General features: G+C 36.3%; 1 protein-coding gene across 1 annotated transcript in view; it reads right to left on the bottom strand.

Annotated features, from left to right (window-relative positions):
• The window catches only part of LOC149215120 (uncharacterized), a 219,482-nt gene extending 214,044 nt beyond the window's left edge, over positions 1-5,438 (bottom strand). Inside the window, exons 1-2 of the mRNA XM_089392531.1 lie at positions 5,053-5,438; positions 4,757-4,975 (exon numbers count right to left, since the gene is read on the bottom strand). Of these exons, the coding sequence (XP_089248657.1) occupies positions 4,757-4,975; positions 5,053-5,115 (282 nt within the window). The 5' untranslated portion in view covers positions 5,116-5,438. The remainder of the gene's footprint in view (positions 1-4,756; positions 4,976-5,052) is intronic.
• Positions 5,439-16,056: the final 10,618 nt, after the last annotated feature.

Raw genomic sequence — 16,056 nt, 5'->3', positions numbered from 1 at the left:
GGAGTTAACTGAGAGTTCTTCTCGTCCCTTCCCCAATCAGCACTAGAAACTAACTCGTTCTTCCTTCAATCAAGACTAAAGACTAACTCGCTCTAACAGAACTTGTAACTACCACTTCGTTTTGTAGTCAAATTGATGAAGACTCCACTTAACTGAAGCTCCAACTCTACGCATGCTAACTTGATGATTATTCCAGTAAATTGGAAATAACCCACCCTAACTAAAGTCTAACTCATAAGCTCGCGCTCATACTGAGAGAAAGACAAATTGAGATCTTCACTAGCTAAGGCACAAGCCAGAAGACCTTTACTCGCTACATTTTCAACACTAATCTATGTGTGTCGATCAACCTAACTTTTCCATTTTTATTTGTTTTATGGTAATCTAAGGCTAAAGTTTCGTTAGATCTGCATTTTATAGCACAACTGCACCTATATGTTATTGTTCTTTAAGTAGGGATTACATCTATTAATGTTTAAAAAGCAAAATTTATTTATGCATGTTTTATCTCCAACCTTAGGGTTGAAGTCTCTATTATTTATGTTGTTTTGTGCATTTTCAGCCATTAGAAACACACTTTTGACCTATCCCTTGTTTACCTCCTCTGATAGCCTTAACCCTTTCTTGATTTTACCATTAATAAGTTATAGTTGTTGTGACATTTTGCGTGCCATAAACCTACATACTTTTATAACCCTAGTTTACAACAATGTTTTATGAGTTGATGGTGGCTAATAGAAAACCATAGTTGAACAATCTTAAACATTATCTCAACCTCCAAGGCTTTGCTGGTAGTTTCCTCCAATCCATTATCTCTTTTCCACCTTGAGCCTTTCTTAATTGAAGATCATTCTTAGGTTTGCAAGCTCCTTAGAGAGCCATTTGGCCTAGGATCCTTAGTCATCTAACCTCTAAGTCTTGCTAGGGAAGAGGGGGGATAATATCCAACCACAAAATAGCAAGGGTGAAGCCATTGAGGTGACAATGGTGGTTGATCTTTGATCTCTTTGTTGCCCTAAGACCTAGACTGCCTAGTGTGGCCTAGCACTAGGGTGTTATATTTTGTGGTAGCAATGCCATAGTTGACATAAGGAATCATTTCCAACCAGTCAAGCTTGTTTCCTACCACTATATTAGCAAATCTATAGAGACCACCTTTTACAACAACATTGTAATGGTCCCTCTTGTCCTTTATCAAAAACTTGCGCTTCATCAAATTCAATCTCAAAATGTTGCCCTGAAATTTGAATCAGTAATAGTAAGTTCTCCTTTAGGTCACACACATATTGGACACCTCCATTAGGTATCTTCATTGGGACTATTACTTGGCCTTTGACCATTTGTACCCTATGATCGCATAAACCAACCATTTCTTCTTGATATTTATTATCATAAGATCAAGTGACACATTTATGTTTGTGTCATCAACATTCTCGAACCAAAGTCAATTTAAAATTCTTTGTTATATACATATTTTTTAGCACTAGTGAATAAAGAGTCTATTATCTCTCATTTTTCTTTTCCTATCACTATTGCTATCATATTTATTTTCAATAGAACTGATAGAATATTTATTGAATCTTCTTGTAGAAGAAAGTGGATCTCGATAAATCATTGCTACTTTTAAAAAGTTGTTGAAGATGTTATTTTCTTGTCTTCCTTGGAAAGATTAGTAGATTTAGTAAAGCAATTATTATTTTATTGTGAAAAGAGATATAGCTAGACTCTATTTAAGAGCACCTCTCACCATTTGTAGTTATGGTTGGAGTTTTGGAGTTTCATATCCTTGGAGTTTAATGGATATACCTTTCTTGGATCATTTGTGGAGTGAGGGTTTCTCCTATTAATGTGTGGCTTATTGTTCTAATGCTTTTAATTGTTATTTATGTGGTCTAGATTGCTAGAACTTGCTCGTAGGGCCAAGAAATAAAGATGTTTCTACCCTATTGGAAGGGTTTCATGTGAGGATTTTCTGCCTCTTAAAACCTTTGTTTTCTCATACGTGATGATATTTTTGTACCTAACATCTTCTTGAGAGGGTGCTAGAATATACTTCATTGTGTAGGCATAGCCTAATGGCATATATTTGATGTCGTACTTTCTAGGCCCTCCTAGTATTTCTTTATTTTCATTTCATACAATGTTAAGTTCTTCTTATGGTGTCCATATGTAGCATTGGATCTCCAAGATGTCATTCATTTCATCCTCTTTTCTTTCACTTTGCTTCACAGTTTGTCATATTCTGCAGGTCCATAACCATGCACTAAGACCATCTTCATAATTAAATATGGGTTTAGGCACATTATTTTCCAATACATTTATTTTGGTATTTTGAGTGAATTTATGGTTAAATATTAGAAAAATAACATGTACTCACTTATATATAAAAGTTGGATGAGTTTTGTGACATGTGTAGGCATATTTGAAGATTCCAAGACAGTCATATTTGGCCTCCAAGACTCAAATTCGAATTTCCTCTTCAAACTCTTGAAGATTTGAGGAAGATTTGAGATCATTGTTCAAAGCACAATTCATGGATATGAAGAGATTTGTGAGAGGATATGAAGAGATGTTAATGGTTAGTTGTCAACACATGGTTGTAACCACATGAGATATTTGTGGATCTACGAGAGATTTGTGGATCTACATTTATGAGTTAGTTATCTTAGTTTTTATATAAATAGGAGTGTCTTCTCCTCTCAAAAGGTGTGAAAAGTTTGGGAGTTATGCTCATGCTTCAATGTAGAGTTTTGGATGTTAAGGATTGGCATTATGCTTATGATTGATGTAATGAATACCATTGTAGTTCACTTTGATATGGTTGTGCCTTCATTTGGTGTTTGATCAAGAGTTTTCTCAACTTTCCACCTCTCATGCACTTTGGGATGGCCACCTAATGAGTATGGGATGTATTCTAATGTTTTATTTTTTAGTTTTTTTATGTTCATTTTAAGTCTTTTGATTAGATGCATTGTTTACATTCTTTCATGCTCATTCCATTTATGTTCTTTTGCAGGTTAAGCGTTATTGCTCTCATTTCATAGATTCATTGTTTTTCAATTTGTTTGATAGATACTCATGAATGATTCTAATTTGACAATGCACACATTAGTAATTTCAATTGATCTCTCATTGCTTTCAGAATAGGTTGCCTTTAAATTTCATAGTTTAAGAATTCAATGCTTTCTTAGTATAGGATTTGTTGCTTTCGGGGTTAAATTTACTTTCCAGTCTTTAAAATAGCTTTACTTTCCTATTGGTAAAATAGATTTACTTTCATGTCACTAGAATAGATTTATTTTCATGTCAATAGAGTAAGTTTACTTTCATGTCAATTGTCATTTCAATTTCATAGATTAAAAGATTGCTTTCCAAGTTCCGAATTTGAGACTTTCGAAAAAAAAAGTGTGCGCATACTCATCTTAGACATTTTTTGCGAATAGGTTTTATTTCAGTTTTGCTATTTCTTTCAATAGATTAGGATTCCGTTTGAAATTGAAAGTTGGCTCCTAGCAAATATTGTGCACGTATACTTCGCAAGTTCACGAACCCCGGGTTTGACAATTTAATGACAAGTAATTTAACTAACAATTAAATTACCCAACATGTAGCCCTTGTAGTCTTAACCTTTCATTGAATTGACCCCGTGAATCATAGTCTTGACTTCATTTTGCCCTTGTTGAATTGGCCCTGATCTATTGGTTTTTCCACCACTTTACCATCATTATAAGACAAAAAACATTGTTTTGCTAGAGCTATTCTTCACATCACCTTTGAGGTTCACCATTATAGCTTTAGTAATACAATACCTAGGGATACCCCCTTTGATTTAGAGAAGAGCCAACCTAAAGTGAGATGATATCTTGCATAGGTGACAATGGCGACCATTCTAGTAGTTCACTCTCGATTTACACTTTGTGGATTAGAGCTTCTATCATTGTGTGTAAGTTGGGGAGGTAACACAAGGCAACTTGAACGAAGCCAGGATGTTTCTAATCATCATTTCCTTTGTGAATCAACTATACTAGACCTGCAATGGCTAGAACAGAGACTTGCATGTGGGTTACTGTATTTCAGTTGTCCCTGGCCAATGGGGCACTGGTTTACTGGTAAAGTAAACGGAACATTAAGCCATCCACCCAGGCTCAGTTCTCACTGTGGTCTTCCCCGCCCTATCTATATGATATGTGTCTAAGGGATGAGACTGGATGCAAGTTCCGAGCAGATTTCGGCAAGAATAGTTACGCCTCAGTCCTCGCACCCAAGCCAGAGGAACTCTACTCTTTAGGGTGCAACCACTTGAAGCATCTTTATTGAAACACTTGAATAAATACATATATCCTTGAGATTTAACTGGGTTCTTCATTTTAGCATGTCCTCTGTTAGGGGTGGGTCTGGTCCAGTAATTATTAGGTATTAATTGTCAAACAGAACCTCATCTCACTTGGATTGTAGTTAGACAAGTCCGAAAAATATGAGCACAAAATTGTGCGAGTACTCGTTTTAACCTTTTGAAATAAAAGAGGGAATTTTCTTTATCAGAGCACATCTTGGCAATGCGGATTCAATCCAGGGGTTAGGGTGTCCCAATTCCCCGTCTGAGTTCGGGGGTTCAAGCACAGCTCTGTATATTCATTTCATATGCAAAATAAACATAGACCCAAATAGAAACCAATACATAGGCCCCACTATAAAAATTAATTCATCAGATTCACATGCTCAAGTAAGTTAGGGGTGAGAGTAAAAGCACACATACAGTCTCTTTGAGAACCAGTCGAGTCTTCTTCATGAACTGAGCTCGCAGTAATTTCCTCCTCCTGTTGGGCAGGTTTTCTCGGGGTATGTGAAACCTTTCTCTGGGGGGGACATCATCCCCAACCTCGTGCATTTCTCCATCGACGACCCACCATTGTGATTTCTTCTTTGGTGGAGGAGGAAGTGTTACTACACGGGATCTGGAGGCTGTACTCAATAGCTTTTGAACTAATTTTGGTTAGTCTGGAGCCTAAAATAAGCCATGAATGAATAAATTTGGTAAGTGTTAGAGAATACCTTTACAGAGCTGGTGATTAAGGAATCCTTCTGGCTTCCTCTCAGGATGCCCGACCAAAACATCTCTCTAACGTCCTCGTATAACCTTGGCAGGTTATGATTATATTAATATTGTTACCTGGTCATGGACATATACACTTCCTTTTTATTATTATTTTCTGGTGCCCTCCATCATCGTTCTAGTTCGTGGATTTTCTGTGTAACCAGTTTCCTTTTTATTATTATTTTCGGTGCCCTCCATCATCGTTCTAGTTCGTGGATTTTCTGTGTAACCAATTTCCTTTTTATTATTATTTTCGGGTGCCCTCCATCATAGTTCTAGTTCGTGGATTTTCTGTGTAACCAATTGAGCTCATCGACAGTTTGTAAGTGGCTAGACCGCGATGCATTGAAAGCTACTTACTGACCTGGTATATGGAAAAAGTTGAGAATGCGAGTATATATAAATATGAAGTTATACTTGTGTCTAAACTAGCAAGCTCAAATTCCAAACTTTAAAGAGTATAGAATTGTTTGGAAGTTATTTGAGAATAAATGGTCCAACACTACTAATTACAACCACAAACACAAGGTAGTAATTGATCAAATAATTTATGTATGGTTTAATATTAATTATCAATATATTTGCTTATTATTGTGATAATAACGTTATTATCTTTCAACATGATTAGAGTTTATGAAAGAAATAAAGGAAATTTAAATAAATATTCTTTGAAAATTCTTTTATATATTTTAATATAGTTTTAATGAAAAACTAATATTTGAAAATTCATTTATATATTTTAATATGGTTTTAATGAAAAACTAATATTATTATGGTTTTTATAATCAAAAAGGTTTCTATGACTAATTAAATTGTATTATTTTATTGAATGTGAGACAAGTTAAGCTCAAAAGGGTTGAATTTAATGATGGAAAGTGAGGAGTTTTTAGAATTTGCCAAGGTTCAATTTCTATGAGGGGCTAGCTTGAAGTTATGGGAGCGTCTTGAGGTATTGATTGAACATATAGTTGCAGTAGGAGAATTTATAGTAGATGGTGTGGTAACTCGTGCACACATAGGTGGACCAAAGCCCACCCCATTTCCTTTCAAAATATAAGTCAATATATGAAGGTCGGTTGATGGGAGGATTGTTGTTATCCTCCCCACCTGGGTTCGATTCTCGTGTGTGACATGTTGATTGCTTTGAACCTTGGTGTTTGAGGGTCTCTTGACGATATAATCATGTATATTCCTCATATGGAATATAAAGATATTTCTTTAAAGGAAAAAAAATAAGCCAAATTAAAAGTAAATGGTGTTCATCCTCAACCTACTTTGTGTGATAAATTTTACAAATTTACTTATTTTGAGGTGTTTTTGTATTAGATTCACAATCATTTTTGTTGTGGAAGTCGTAAGAATTGGTCTCAATTTTCGCAATATTCATTTTTTTCTCTAAAATCATAATGTGTAAATCTTATGTTTAAACTTCGTAGAGATTTAAGATTTAACATTATTGATATTACTAATTAGATTGTCTTTTAAATAAAAATTATAAAATATTTCAACTTCCTCTTAATGATGATTTCATTGTCATGTAGTGGCTATCTTTAAACTTTATAGAGATTTAATATTTAGCATTGTTAAAATCTCTAATTGGCCTTCTTTTAAGTTCTTTTAGTTAAGCCAAGCCTCAAATTCTCTACCACAACATTTTGTAAGCATGAGATGACTATTGTTGATACTAGTAACAACAGCAAGGAGTTTATCATTGCTTCACTACAAATTATGTTTGCAATCTAAATGTCTAATCATAGCCTTTGACTCCACAAAATTACATGCAGCTTCAACCAAACAAATGGGGCAAGAAATGTTGCATTTTATTTTAAAATTATAGGTTTTGGAAACATTTTTAGATTTGTTCAATTTTATTGCAATTCTTGCAAGGTGCATTACAAATCCAAGCTTCATAACTATAAAGAATAACTGGGATAACTGAAGTGTTAAAAATGTTTTTTTCTTATCCCAATCCCGTAACTCAACATTTCTACATATATTTTTACAACCATGATAAGCTTTCCAATCATATGTGATTCTCTTCTCAACATTGTGGTTGCAATTCAAATGGAAATGGAAATCATTACACAAATATTTGTAAAATTGTACCTCCCCAAGGGTGGTATCATTATACAAAATTGGAGAATAAATTATTTTCCTAGATTTTAGTTATCATAATGTTGGTATTATTAATACTAATAGTAAGTTTACGGCACTGAAACCCTAATTATTGTGTCTTGTATGGCCCCTCAACCGCTCTTCCCATAGCTAGTGCCAGCGGAGGGAGTAGAGATGCTTCATACAGCCAAATTGCAACAAGCTACAATCGTACTCGACAACCTTCTACCTCAAACCCTTAGATTTATGTTCAAACCCTAAATGGTAACATCAAAATGGTTTGTCGCCCAACTACCCACCACGGAAACAAATGCCCAGTAGTTATCTCCCCAAAGCAGTAGTAAATCCAAAAATTGAAGTACAATTCAGTTGTATTGGGGAATATATTTAATGTATGCAATGTCACATCCTCATTGGAAATTTTCTAGGAATTTAGTCTAAAAAAAAGCACTCTCCCATTGGATCCATCTGAAGTGGAAACATAAGGGGAAAATCAAATTGGACTAGGTACCACAGGTTTTTTTACTATAATATTTGCATGCATTGAAGACAGACTGTGGCTTTTTGAAAATAGTGCGTACTTCTTCAACTATATTGGACTTTATCTTCACTTATGGATAAAGAGATTTGTACATGATAAAGAAGATTTCGTTGTAGCTCTAGTCTATAACAAAATGTACTCATTGTTGTGGGAATTCTAGGATGAGGAAACCCTCATTGGCATCAGTAACTCTATTGGACATTTCATAAAAGCACCTGAAGCTATAGAGAAAGCAAGTTATATCTCCCATGATCTCATCTATGTTTATATGAATATCTCAGAGCTTCTCCTTAAGTCCATTAATATTTATTATCGGGATGAACTCTGGAAACAAACTATGGATTATAATCATATCCCCATCCCCTTTTGATGTTGAAGATGCCATGAGTATGCCCATCTTTATAGAAAGTTCCTGCTTATGGCTATAAATGATAACCCTGGTACTACCTCCACCTCAGATGAGGACGAATTCACCAAATTTGGCGACAAACGAAGGACCTGAACCCCCCCCCAACCCAATAATGTTGGGAAGTAGTCACTTACCAGCAACTATTTTAACCCCCTCTCCACAATGGAAAATTTGGACCCTCTTATGTCCACACCATCCCCCAAAATTAAAAAATTAAACTACAATGCACCCCCCACCCTGTGCACCCTCTCTAAGTCACCCCCTTCCTCTTCGACACCTCTATACAGCCCCCTCTTTACACTTTGTCATCTCGAAGAGTGACTTATACCATTCTCAAGATCTCATCAAGGACATGGAGTTGGATACCCTTAAACTCCCAAAAATCGCCAAATTTTAAAAAGGTAAGGACCCTTACACATTCCCTAAGCATCAGGCCAAGAACCTAGTTCGAGCAAATTTTAAGTCCTCTAGTCTGCCTCCAAATAGTCTTTTGGACAACTTAACATTGGAACGTTGGGAGTCTAATGCCTAGTCAATGAAAGAATCAGTGAAACGCCATAAGGAAGAAAGGAAAAAGAGTAGGAAAAGCAACCAACAAATCTTGGAAGAACAAGGAGACATGCTAATCAACTCAGGGTAGATAAAAGACATTACAAAGATATTTTCCCCAATAATATTCCCTTAACATGAAAATAATCTCTTGGAATATTAAAGGCCTCAATTACAAAGGCAATAAAAGGCTCTTCGAAGCAAAAAGGTTCTCTAAAAATCCCAACTTTGTGTTTTTATAGGAAACCAAATCTTAGATGATCTCATCAACAAGATCACTAGCAAATGGGATAGAAGTTACAAAGTTTTAGCTTTAGATGCCTACGATAATCGAGCGTACTAGCAATTATTTCGAATGCACAGGAGGCTCTCGTTCACAACATGCTTCCTTCATACTAAATTCTCATGATCTAATTTCAACTTATCGACTTTGTTAAAACCTATTACCTATCAAATGTTTATGCCCCACCCACAACCAAAGGACAAACCTATTTTTCTTGGATCTCTTACTTGCACCATTAATTTGCTACCTCCCTCCCCCTAGATTTTAGGTTGTTACTTCAACATGATAAAATCCCTAACAAGAAAAGAGGTGGCATAAGAAGACTCAATGTTGATTCCATTTAGTTTTTGGACACATTGTAGCCTACAGCCTGGGGGATTTGGACATTATAAACAACACTTTTATCTGGAATAATCAAAGAGAGGGTACCCAACAAGTGTCCTTCAAACAAGACAGTTTGCTAGTGTCAGAATCAATAATTAATTGGGATATATTTCTAGAAGCACCTATTCTCCCCAACCATGGCTCATATCATTGTCTTATTTGTCTAAATATTGACATTAAAACTAAGCCTAGGAGTAGACCCTTCCGCCTTAAGAAATTCTAGTTTTGTCATCCTGATTTTCAAGCCAACATCAAGAGTTGGTGGAATAAATAGGTGACTCTCAAAGGCACCTCAATGTACAAGCTGCAACAAAAGCTCAAATACATAAAAGCTCAAAGGTTAGAACAAACAAAAATTCGACAACATTCTAGAAGAAAAGCAGAAATTATAAATGAAAATGGAAACAATCCAACAAGAAGCCATCCTCCACGATAGATCGAAGCCTTTAATTAAAGAAGAAGTGGTTACTCTCACCCAATGTGAGGAATTCCAAAAGCAATAATAACTACTTTAGCAATATAAATCCAAGATACAATGGCTCAAATAAGGAGAATGAAATACAAAATTTTTCCACAAATCCATGTTGCAACATTGCCACCATATTCGTGTCTCCTCTCTCAAAAACCATGAAGTTGTTAAGTTGCAGTAGCATCAAGATATAGCGTAAGAGCTCAATAGACACTATCAAAATCTTCTAACAAAACTCCTCTCCAATAAACAACAGGTGATCCAACAAATCATAAAGCATACTCTTTTACTGGAAACATGGGAACAAAATGAAGCTCTCCTCGAAGAAATATCCTTAGAAGAAGTGGAAGCAACCATCAAAAGCAATCTGATAACAAATATCTTGGCATAGATGGTTCACATTGGAATTCTTTCAAAATTGTTGTCCCATTGTAGGCCACAATGTCTAGAAAGTGGTGGAAGCATCTTGATAAACAAAGTTCATCTTACGAGCCCTTGATGCCACCTTCCTCATGCTAGTGCCTCATAAGGACAGGGTGGAGGACCCCAATGGTTATCGACCCATAGCTCTTTACAATACCATTTACAAGATCATTAACAAGATAATAAGCAGTTGACTCAAACAACCACTTCCAAAGCTAATTTCGCTAAAATAAAATTGATAATTTAAAGGTCACTATATCCTCAACAGCGTCATGTTTTCTCATGAAACCATCCACTCCCTGGAGCTCTTAAAAAACCAGGTATGCTACTCAAACTAGACCTATTAAAGGCCTTCAACAAACTCATTTGGCAATGCCTTTTCAAGATCCTCAAAACCTTCGGGTTCAATCATGATTGGACAAGATTAATCAAAAACCTTTTACCAATAGCCTTCTTCTTGATCTTTTTCAACAGATCCTCCACCAACCCATTTACATCTTCCAAAGTAATTAGGCAAGGAGACCCATTCTCGCCTTTCATCTTCATATTAGCGATGGAAGGACGGGGAAGAACTCTCAAGGTAGTTGTAATGGAGAACAAAATCAAAGGTTTTCATTTGTTTTTAAGTTTAGGAACTCCTACCATCCAAAAGGCAAGGCACTTTATGCACATTATTAATGTCTTCACTTAAGCTTCAAGTATTGATATCAACAAAGTGAAATCTCAAGTTTTTTTTTTTTTTCAGTACTTTGTCCCTTGTTTAGAGACACATAGCAAAAATCTTGGTTTTCAGATAAGCCAACTCCCCTCTAAATCTTTAGGATCTCCATAAACTAATATTTCTCTCAAATGGAGTATGTGTGAGGAACTTATAAACAAAAATCAACACCCTGCTAGTTGGTTGGACCTTTCGATCCCTCAACATATTTGAATGCTTGATGCTCTAAAAGTGGTCCTTCGGGGCCTACCCATCTACCTTGGATCCTATGGCACTGGCCTTGATCTTACAAAAAAAATGTTGACTTCAATGCTCCCTCCTCTCGGAAGAAACCAAATTGATGTTGATTTTTCATAGGGCTACATTGTTCTTTGCTTTGATAATTTCATTTCTCTAATAATACAATAATTTCACCCCATATCATCATTAAAGTATTCATATCAACACCATTATACATCAGCATATGCAATTATATAGAAAGAACATCAACATCATCATCATCATCAATGCAGCGGAACATAAAAGGAACAGGAGAATAAAAGAATGCACACACATAGAGACACCAAGATTGATCCAAGACCAGGGAAAAACCCATTATGGGGAAAACCCTTGCAAATCTTCTTTGTCTTAGATCGTCATCAAATGATTCAGCAAATGAGAGTACAATGATCCATAACTTTATCTATGCAACAAAACAACTATGATATCCATGAAACAAATCAAATCATGATTGAAAACAAAACCCTAATTCTGATGAATGTAATATGTTGTCACTGACTGTAGACGGCTGTTGGATATTGTTGTCACTGTGTCTAACACTGTTAAACATGAAGTAGAAACTTTGGAATATTGAAATCTCATCTTTGAGTCTCGGATGTAGGGAGGGAGAGTTGTGTGAACATTTATAGCAGACCTATATGCTCTTTGTGAACTATATGCCAACGTCTGTGATAGCCTGGACACTCCCAGAACATTATGTGCATGCTTATGGAGACCAACTCACCATATATGCTCAAAAACATTTGGAGGCTCTCTTATAGTTACTGTGCATGCATCCAAGACCTCCCGGACACTCTCAGGACCACTTTGTTCGAGCGTTCGGGGATTGACACCTCAAGATCTGCCTCTGGAACCCTAGACGGTCTCATAAGATTTCGTGCTAGCGTATATGGGTCTCTGGACGCTCTCATAGGATTGTGTGCCAATGTCCAGGGACTAAAATGCCCAATCCTGTGCCAGTGTCCAGGGCTAGAAAGCCCTAGATTAGTGCGAGATTCGACCCTGAGATTGTGGACCCTTATGTGAACTTTCCTCCAACATACCTGTGCAAACCAAGACAATAAGAGAATAGAAGATTGCTTAATTTACTGTCTCTAAATTAGCTTGAGTTCTCTTCTATTTATATGGTTCCGCTTGGGGTTAAGTAGTTACCCATGGGGTTAGGGTTGACCCATTGCATAATACATGTATGAATAAAATAATTCATAATTCAACTTCTGCTTGACCAAATTGGGTGATCTTTAGGTCGATTTTGGTCCTCTTGAAAAGGGGAATCTAATGCAATCATTATCTCGATCATTTGAGTTGTCCAAGGTGGAATTTTACAGAAGCTACAAAAATTAACTCTCCCTCTCAACTAGGGAAAATTCCACCTACCAATATTTATCCATCGATCAATATGCCATTCTTGAATCTTCAAGTGTCATCATGTATCATTAAAGATCATCTTCGTCATGTAGTCATCGTTCCATGTCCACCTCAAGTGTCTCATCATCACAAATCATCATTGTACATCTTGATCTATCCTTTGCTTATTATTGCTTATCTCTTGATTGTTCATGCTCATATGTTGAACATTCTTGGATCTAGAAGAAGAAGAATTTATTACCCGAGGGGAGCTTAAGCTACCACCCTCTATCCATCAGGTTTCTACCTGGAATCTCTACCATCGGGCTGCTACTCGGAACTTCATCATTGATTTTCATTAGAGAGCATATCATCAGGGAGCACGTTTCAACCTGGAACCACATCGGGGAGCATGTCTCAACCCAGAATCTCATGGGGGGCTATACATATGCAACTCCATATCTAGAAATAGGATAAATCGCCATACAGGGGAGTACACCCCCGACCTTAGAATCTCATCGAGGAGCTTACCCTCAACCCATAATCCTATTGCCTACTGATCTTCCCAACAATGACTCTCGGTAGTCATGTGGTAGAACACCTGCATCATAATCTCCTTGGGTTGTACACCCCAAGTACACTCGCAACTTGTTGGCCAGACGAGGAGCGATATTCCCAACAAGCCTTGCTTGTGGGTATGATGCCAACTGGGGTATACTTTGCAAATGCCAGATAAGGGAGTAGCACCCTCAACCCTATGGGTAATAAATAGGGGTCATGCCATATTGTCCAGAGTTCCCTCAATCCCAGGAACCCTTATCCCTTATCCCTCAATTCCTCATCTCGGGAGCTCAATCAAGGGGGAAGAGTTGGTTCAGTGTCCTCGATTGGAGCTACTCTCATCAAACTCATATATGGTATCATTTTGTCTCAATAAAAGTTGTTTCATGTTCATACAGAACATCAAATCAAATATCATGTCAAAACACAAATACTCATATAAATCATAAAAGGATACCATAATCATCCTCCCCCTTAAGGAGGTTCCAACCACACGTCTGAGCTTGTTTTGAAGAGTTGCATTATCTCAATATATGAGAGTATCTCAGTCCAAACTATAAATATGGTACTTTTTGCTAATCAAATCTCAATATATACCTGCCATATCCAGATCATGCTCACATAGCTCTCTAAGGAGCTTCTTCATCCTGCCTCACTACTATCCATGCTAGCAACATCGTACAAATCCTCAATCATACTGTGGACCTCTCATCCAAGGTATCATGTCATATCTCATACTAAAGCAACATTCAGATGTGCTTAACAATAATATCTATTAACAATAATGCATCCATGTAGTCACATATCATAGGAGAAATATTTCACTCTCAACACCTCATGCAAATATTTCAAAGTATGCTCGATGGCAACTCTATGTGAATGAAGCAACTCAATCATGAATTTATTTAGGTTTTATGCACATCATATATATACAAATGGATGTTCAAAACAGAACATCAGTGCTTCAAACAAATGTCGGATCCCATGCCAAGTTCAACAACATCTTGAACTGCAAATCAGAGTATACAAGGATTTACATTTTCATTATTCAAAAACTTTTTGCAATAGCTTTGTAATATGGAATTTCTTTACCAAATTCCAGAAATTGATTCATCATGCCATGATACATCATTTTTGGCTTCATAAGCCATCTCCCTCTGATTTAGATCATCATAGGCTCATCACTTGTCACAAATAGATCATCGGGATATAAAACCAAAACCATAATCAATATCAAAGTCATACCTTGGAACTCGTCATCCTAACTTCATTAGATAACTGTGAAATATAGACATATCTAGATTGCAATGCTCTAAGAATAATGCCTTGCTAAGCCAACATAATCAACCTTACATAAATCAATGTTGTACCATCACAACACAAAGTCAACTCATCAGAGTTTAGAAGCTAGATCACGACCATTATCAAAGTCATCAATATCATAGTATCAATTCTTTCAACCAGGAGACAAGTGGAGCTCATATCAAATCATGACTTCATCATGCTAACAAGTTGTCATCAACCATGCATTATCAATTCGAACTTGATCAATTCATTCTCATAATCATAATACAAGTCATTTTTGTCACCAGGTGCAAATGCATACACCAAGGATGAGTCATGTGGGTTCCATTTTCATGTTGAATCGCAACTATCATTACTTCAACCATTGTGTTAGGAACAAGGAGGCTAATACAAAATCATTTTTCTGAATATACACATAAGTCATTATGCCGGCATAACATCAGATCATTAGACATCAGGTCAAGTCTAAAGTTGCTATCATAGAGAGATCTATAGTCAAAGCATATCTCAATTATCAATTCAAATTTATTTTCAAGAATCATGACAAAACATTGTTCATATATACCAGTAAGCCAAAGCATGCCAACCTCTTATCGCACAAACATAGTGACATATCTATATGTATGTCTCGGTCACTTGCAAACACAATTTCAATCTACATGTTCATGTTATGGAAAACAATCAAGATTTTCCTGCTTGTAGATCTAACCATCTGCAACACATCTATGGAGTTGACATTTTCCAGGTGACCATCCAATTTCATGTACAATACTTCATTATGTGATCAACAATTTAACCCAACAACTTCAAGAATCAAATTACAGAGGCAAAATATGTCAAAAATATCTTGATTTAGAATTTAAACAACTTCAGATGATGGCCAATTGTAGTCAAACCTTTGGACGCTCCCTTTAGGTTAGCATGGGAGCGCCTTTAGCTGACTGGACGTTGTCCAGGCCTTAGCATGAGAGTGTCCAGGGACGAGCTCTCCTAGATTTGTGACTGTGTCTGGAACAGAAACCCTAATTTTTGTACGGCCCTCAGATCTGAGACTGTGTTGTAGATCAATATTGTCATATGCACATAAATCATACTTCAGCAACACATAATGCAAATAGTAGTATGAGTAAGAGTCTTGAGAAGAGATTCTCCCTCTGACTGGGGATCTGCATCATTCATCTTCATTCATATCATCAACCTGTCTCTACTAGAGTCAAGCAACAACAAATCTTATTAGATCATAAACATATATCTATCATGGCTATCAGCATTCTAACATCAATTTTTCATCAAAGGTTTAGACTCAAAGTAGTAGATAGATGCAACATCATATCTCAAAGATTATGAACACAATAGCACTTTCTATCAAGTCACTCCATCAAGTTAGGACATTCAATTTAACCATATGTCGTCAAGACATGACCATAGTTAGTAACTACTTATCAATATTACACTTATACCTCTCACATCAAGTTTACCATGCTCTTCCATGACCAATGAGATCAAAATCAGGGTCATTCGATAAAGCTTTATCAAAACAACAAGAGTGGTCAATCACTCTTTCCATATGATTTCATC

Source organism: Pinus tabuliformis, chromosome 1_1, assembly GCF_031772625.1.
Source record: "Pinus tabuliformis cultivar Carrire ecotype Pingquan chromosome 1_1, CPIR1, whole genome shotgun sequence".
NCBI lineage: Eukaryota > Viridiplantae > Streptophyta > Pinopsida > Pinales > Pinaceae > Pinus > Pinus tabuliformis.
The sequence above is the reverse complement of the archived record's forward strand: the minus strand, read 5'-3'. Positions and strand labels throughout refer to the sequence as shown.